The sequence below is a fragment of the Trichoplax adhaerens genome, genomic scaffold (genome assembly GCF_000150275.1).
Source record: "Trichoplax adhaerens TRIADscaffold_24 genomic scaffold, whole genome shotgun sequence".
Lineage (NCBI taxonomy): Eukaryota > Metazoa > Placozoa > Uniplacotomia > Trichoplacea > Trichoplacidae > Trichoplax > Trichoplax adhaerens.
This window is the reverse complement of record NW_002060965.1, coordinates 857176-864865: the sequence shown is the minus strand read 5'-3', so window position 1 is coordinate 864865 and position 7690 is coordinate 857176. Positions and strand designations below refer to the sequence as shown.

The 7690-nt window shown below is 32.2% G+C and overlaps 1 protein-coding gene across 1 annotated transcript; it reads left to right on the top strand.

The window, feature by feature from the left end:
- Positions 1–1293: 1293 nt before the first annotated feature.
- On the top strand, positions 1294–5984 carry TRIADDRAFT_61523 (uncharacterized protein; the record flags this gene model as incomplete). Its single annotated transcript, XM_002117467.1, has 3 exons — positions 1294–1416; positions 1906–2003; positions 4292–5984. The coding sequence occupies 3 exons, from the start codon at positions 1294–1296 to the stop codon at positions 5982–5984; spliced, it is 1914 nt and encodes a 637-aa protein (XP_002117503.1).
- Positions 5985–7690: the final 1706 nt, after the last annotated feature.

Below are 7690 nucleotides of genomic sequence, written 5' to 3'. Positions count from 1 at the left end.
ATTAATAGCATTTATTCATGCTTCGCATTATAACATCAAAGCGTGAAAATTCTGGACTTTGGACTTTTGAAGAAAGTAATTAATGAATGAATTAATTATAATAATTATTAAGGCGCTAATACCATCATCTATACGTATATGTATAGAATCTCATCAATAACTGACTAATGCGATGTACACGAGATGAGTGTATCTGCAAGTATCCGCAAGTAGTTGTAATTAAATTATTTTATTATTGCTGCTAACGTTCCCCTGCCAACTCCATTCTACTGATAACAAAACAAATTTACTTTCTATAATTTTCAGAAACTTTATTAACCGTTCTGAACTTATTTTACTTAAAACTGTAATTGCATTAGTAGGCAACGAATACGCTTCTGGAATATGCTACTTCGTAGGTTGATTCGCATGCTATAGATGTCAATCTGTTTTTAATCCACTTCACTAAGCAGCTAATAAATACGATGAACTGGTACTCCTATTATTGTTTATTGCCATTTTTATTCAATTCATTCCATACGAAACAAACCGTAATTCAATAACAAATGAAAATCTGGAATAACGCTATTACAACCAAATGGTATGATTAGTGTTGGAAAATACGAGTATTATCGCGATCCCTATTCATAACTAATCATTCAGTTTCATAAAACTACGAATAAACTACGATAGATTGTTATTCTCAATATAGTTTATTATTATCTCAATTCATCTAATTATTTTTCATAGCCCAGTATCAGGCAAAAAATGAACAACTACCAGATCATCATGGAAGGATTTAATTAACGTAATAATATTATGATGATTTCTATTAGCAACCGATTACTTTATTTGATCAGTTACGAATATTTACGATCCATCAATCAATGTTTTCATTCGTACTTATTGCCCATTTCTGCTTAATCGATCACTTACTACAATCCGATATCAAGTAAAACCTGCAGTAAAAACCAGCATTATAATTATTATGGAAAGATATAACTGTTGATTCTGCTTCACCAAGTCAAGAATGAGAATGGCCATAATTCAAACCTTTGATGTTGTTGTTATTTCGGCTCAATTATCACTTGCTATGGCCCAATATCGAGTAAAAATGTAAAATTGCATTATCATCACAAAATAACATCATTAGCATGCGATAACATATTATGATGATTCTACTAGCAATCAATCACTAGCTAGTTTATTTGTTATTAAGGATAGTCTTAAATTGATTTCCGTTGTCCTTTAATAAACAGATTATTTCGCTCAACATGTCCATATTCTATACAGAATGCTAGTCATGCCAACAATATGGCAGTAGCTGAAAAGGTAGAGCATAAGAAGAAGAAAGGTAACTTGTTGCGTCATTTTTTACCTTTTAGCCATGAATTATTCTCATTATTAAGAGAACAATATAATGTAGCTCAAATGAAGGTATCTAAATCACGATAATTGGTAATGTACAATGTCGAAATTATTAAATTAAACTATTAGGGCTGGTAATGGCGACTGCTTATCCTTCTTCAAGACGATACTGCTTGCTAGAAGAGCATTACTGCACAAGTGGATAGGATAAATTAAGTATTGACGATAAATTGAAAAACAGAAGCAATTTTTTCTCAGTTAAAATTAATATGCCGTACCGCCATTAATTGATTGACGTTGGTATAGTGTTGAAGATGAAAGTCACAATAGAGCGAAAATGTTGCTCCAAGCTATCAATTGTTATTCATAAAGTAAGAGGCAGTCGAAGCATGTTACTGACATTCTTATCATGCAATCCAGCTATTATTATGGTAAAATTGACAAGACAGCTTGGTAAACTAGTTTAAAATTGTTTAATAGTAAGGATGGAAAGGACTGTAGAATCCAGAAACGGAATCAAAACACCTATCGATTCCAGTTGACTCCCTTTCTTTCCAGTTTGTCACAAAGTTCTTCCAAGCCAGTGTTAATTGCAAGAAAAATCAAAATTTCTTTTGGTCCATCAGTAGGGTAACTGCTACCATAGTTTCAATCAGGTAAAATCTAAAGCTAAACTGAATTTTATGTTATCACCGTGAAATTTTTGATCATTTTCTTTTAAAACTAATGGTGAATTAAAAACATTGCCATTTTTATGTCAGAGGCCTTTCCTTGAACTATATTGTTTTCAGATTAATGGTCTATATTATACTTTAATCACCAATTAATGACTATTAGTACCTGCAATAAATTATAGCTTTCATTCCCATATGTCATAACTCTATCCATGGATACATTTCATATTGCTAAAATACAGGGAAAATAGCTGATATAGCTCTAGTTCATGTTAAATCGAATGGATGATCCATTTCATACAGTTACGGTAGACGTAAATCTTACCTCGAAATATCACTACCAATACTAAAGAACAAGCTACTATTAGAATCTCAAGCGATTTCAATAACTCTCTAGTCTATTTCTCCATTAACATGGTCCCGCTTAATTTTTTTCTCGTCAACACAAATATCCATTTCCAAGAAATTAATTTTAATCTTGTTTACGCTAAGTGCAACATGTGATTTAGGATTGATGCATGAAATTAGCTGGCAATGATATTACTAGAAATGATTTTACATTATTGCTCTATTTATGCTGAAATCGATTCAACAAAGCTAAATGAACCCTATGAAGGAGGAATGTTTAAAAACTGTAATTCGATTTAAAGAGAGCTCTCAAGGCCACCCTAACATTTATGCTTCAATAATTCCATCCAATATTTTTACTTGTGAGAATGGATATCCATTCTAATCCCTTAGTAGCATGTCCATCCTCAAACTTGCTTACATTCCTTACAATAGAAGATTTAGAAATGATAAACGTGATTTTTCTATATATACTTGCATCAAATTAGCTTATATTTTATTATTATTGATGGACCTAAATCCTAAATAGTGTCGAAGTCGTCAATTTTAGAAGGCCTAGAGAAGCTAAATAAAATTAATTCAATAGGTTAATTGCAGTACGGTACTTTCCACCGATTTTAAAATAACGTCACTCATCCCTTAGACTATTTAATAGAAATGTACGAATTTAAGCTTACGATCGATGCATAGATCATTTAGGAATGTTAGATACGCTATTTTCAACCTATACGTGCTTGAAATGATGCTGCGAAGACACTACCCGCAGTAGATATTATGTCTCCATAAGGGGTTCATGGCTGGTAAAGTAAGGCTAAGTTAAGCAAAGAGGCTAAAGATAGCTTCTTTTCGTCGACTTTTTAAGAGTGAATGAGAGTTGTTTCTCTTGCAGCAGTGAAACATTTGCTAATCGTCAATGCTACATTAAATTAGAAATGGCAATTTCGATTTTCGATTAAACTATTAATGCATGTGCTGCATATTTAACGCAGTTAAGCCACGAGTCTAGCTAAAAAATTACTTTTTGTCGATAGATATAATTCTCATGTCTACTTTATGTCTACTTTCAGTGACATTAATGATCAATAGACATTTTAAAGGCAAATCGCGACACATTTCGAGTATACTCGTACATGTCCAGTTTTAACCTTATTTATGGTCTACGCAACATACAATTAGGAATATTTGATGCACTTTTTTATATACTGTACATGCTTAAAATTAGATTGTGATGATACAGTAGTATACAGGTAGCCATATTCTTTCTCCTTTATTTAAGGCAGTACTTGGTGATTTAATGCAGATGCGCCAACGGAAGAAGCGAACGAAATAGTCTAAAAAAATAACTTTCAATTCCGCTTTTGCTGTTACCATAACCCCTTTGAACATTTAAGGGGAGAACAATGGCTTGAAGGGTTATTCCTACAGTAAAATGTTAATAAAGTATATCTCTTAATACGATTTAATGATAGTTTCTAAAAATCATCTTCTAGGATTGATGTTGTAGCCTTATAAAATCTATATAGCAGAATTGGACAAATATCCCCTAAAGAGCCCAACTAAGATCACAAAGACACATAACTCAACTGGAATTACTAACTAATACAATTAAAACAATCTTTCTGAATTTCCTATTAAAAGTGGATATGAAACACTATCCGGAATAATCAGATTAGATATTCTGATCAGTGATCCTTAAATGGCCAAGTCATGAAATTTCTTGGACTCTGTGTATTTATTGCCATTGTTATATCGATTCTCAACACAGTTCTCATCTATTTTCGTCAAAATCCATCCAAATCCATTCTAAAATACATCGTAGGCATCCAATGTAAGCGGAGAAACTTGACCGGATCTAGCATAGGCCATTTGTGTGTTCACCAATGGAATTATGAATTTAATAGTAATTGCGTTAATAATATCAGCGATTTACGTCAATTACATTCTTTTCCATTACATCCTACCACTTGTTTCTCTATCCAACAATTTCAATGGCAAGGGGTGGGAACTAGCTATGGTCAGAAGATTATTGGATTTATTCATCCACCTGTGACTAGTGATTATACTTTTTCACTGACAACCGATGGCAAAGCAGAATTATGGATTAGCACAAACAAAAATCCTTCCAATGCAGCTAGAATTCTATACCATGATCAATCGAAAGAATCAGCTAAGCAACAGGAAAAGCACTCTATTAATCATTATCCATCGATAGAATCTCAAAAAATGAAGCTAACTGCACCTGGTAAATATTATATTCAAGTCTTATATACCATGATTGCACCTGAAGGATTAATTCAACTCCGTTGGAAATATCAATTTCGTAATAAAACTGAGAGTAGTTACCTACCTATCCAGGGAAATTCTATCTCTATGCCAGATCCAAACAATTACCTTTTACCGTCTACGATAGATAAATCTTCCTCGAAATATTTACCACAGAAACAAGAACCAGCTAAGCAGAAATCGATTGATTTTGCAAGCAATAACGATCCTGCCAGCTATTCAAGTCGATATCATACCTTGCCATTTTTGCCACGACATTTTCTTACTGGTGCATTACCTGCGTCAACTTATGGCAATCCTAGCTATGTCATCGCTAGCAAAAGATTTCGCGGTCGATATCGTCAACTAATGCAATTTCTACTTACAGTGCCGTACAGCATTTATGGAAAATTTACTGTCATGACTCAATATGGCGACCATATTATTCATTGTAATCGATTACTCGATCCAGGATTAGCTCATCAAATTGCCAATCAGTTTATGTATAAATTGAATCAACATGAAGCAGAGCATCAATATAAGTTGCTCAAAATTGTCGGGATAGAAGAAAAAATTGATCAACAAAGAGGGAAACGTTACTTGGTTGACTTAGTCATCCAATCGAAAGTAAATCAACGAATTTGGCGAGTCTCTGAGTACTTATTTTACTCTTCGCATTTACAAACATTATGTCAATTGAGTGATCTACAATGGGATCCAACAACTAATGTTAATATAGTCTTAATGCTTGACCATCGACATTATGGTCCGACTTTTAATTTGTTATTTACCAACTTTGTCCATCGACTGAATCAATATTACAACAGCAGCCGTGATAGTTTCTTTAAATTGTACATAATTGATTGCAAAATAATCCATCCAGCGATTAAAGAGATTCTAAAACGAAGCTTATTCATCCGACATGAGATCATCCAACTTAGTCCTTATTGCAATTATACCTTGTTAGCTGGATTAGAAGGTGTTATATCACGTATCGTTGACCTTGAATCAATAGTTTTACATTATGATATCAAATTACAATTACCAGACGATTTATTGGATAATGTTAGAAAAAGATCCATAAGGAGAAAATCATTTTATTTACCTATTCCTTTCCAGGAACGATGTAGGCACAACTCTGCCGCACCAAACGGCATATGGAAAATGAATCAGTTTGATGCTATTGCTTATTACTCGAGTGATTTACTTAAGATAATTAATGAGGGCAATGCTTATTCGATATCTCGTGCTGTTGATCATAGAGATTCTGGTGCAATCGTGGCAGATTTCATTAATGAACCACTGGAGCAAGAAAGATTATGCCATCCAAAACTGACTTATGTGCAAGTATAACTAAATATCAGTCTATCCGGGTATAGGCCGCACTAATTGGATATCTCGGGCGGTTAATGATAGCAATGATCATGCAATCGTTGCAGATTCCCTCAATGGACTATTGGAACAAGAAAGATTACACCATCTTAAATTAACTTACGTTTAATGACAACGAAATGGACTAGGTCATTGCCAATTCGATATCCTATGCAGTTAATAGCATTAATTAATAACAGTGATTATGATACAATCGCTGTTGAGGTTCTACAGAACAAATAAGGAAGATTACACTATTTTAAATTAGCTTGTGTCCAAGTAGAACTTCATGTCCATATAGGACAATGCTGATCTGATATTTTACGTGGTTAATCATCGTGATTAATTAAGGTGCAATTGCTATCAATTTTGTTAGTCATTAAAAATCCCTTCCAACAGTAAGTTATGCACACTCCGTATTAGTAAAATTCTGGACAATTATCTTTTCTATTGGGTATAAAAGTAAAAACATTATTTTCATATTTCCATCTTAGTAGTAAAGTAATAACATTTTTATTTGCTTCCCATATTAATATCAAAATGACGAAAGGATATATATTTATATAATTTATTCTTGATGCATTGTATAAATAGAATGAAAAGCAGTTATGATTAACGCAGGCTGTATGATTTCATGAAGACGAATTAAAATACTTGTAAAAGTTCAAGCAGATATAGATTAGAGTAATTGTGGTCCATACCGACAGTATGGTATGATTTTACTTATCCCAATGACCGCCTATCTTAAGCTCTAACTAGAATAGTAATTTAACTAAAATCGGTAGAAATGAAACAAATTCAGAAAGATTGATTATTTCAAATATTTGGTATAGCTGTTGTGTGCAATGAATCATGAAAAAGCCTTAACTAGAACAGCTATTACTGTTCTGCAAATCAACCGGGTTAAATACGTTACTAGAATCTAAAACTGACCAACTATATGATACTACTTGATTTATGTGGTTAATCTATAGTAGACTAAAGCTTTGATTTCTATTCTATTTATAAAATCTTATTCAATTATAGCTTAAATCTACGCGTAAAACTAGATTAAATAATGTAATTTGCTGTAGTTACATAGTTTTTATACCACTTTTAAAATTTAAGTAAATAGTACTCCATTGAATATTTATTAACTTTACTTTATTCCTGACGGTATTAATTGGCAATACTTGAATACTTTATAACATTAATATCGCTTATAACACTAACTTGATTAATAAAAATTACATTTTATAATTAAATATTGAGATTAAAAGAAATTGTCGTGTTTATTGCTCTAATTTGGATATACTGCGTTAACATATGTTGTAAATTCACTCTTTCGAGTAAAGTATTAATCAGTTTAGATGCTATTCGAAGATAGATAAAAAGAATTAGAGGTATAAAATTTTAGATAAGGCTAAAATGTTATCGATTATAGTGCTTGGGCTATAATATATCTTATGATAAATAAATAGTATGAAAGTATCACGATTTATTATACTTATTAACCTTAATAGTAAACTCAATGATATCTTGAGAATCGTTCTTAGTTTGTGAGTCTGTTCTATTACCGAATTATTTCAGCTAATGTATAATTCTGATACAGTAATTGAACATTCTGCTTAATTTATACTCCATGAGAAAGAAATGACGGTTTCGTTACTTAATGAGTAGTTAAATCCTTCGCTTTCCGTCCATTATGT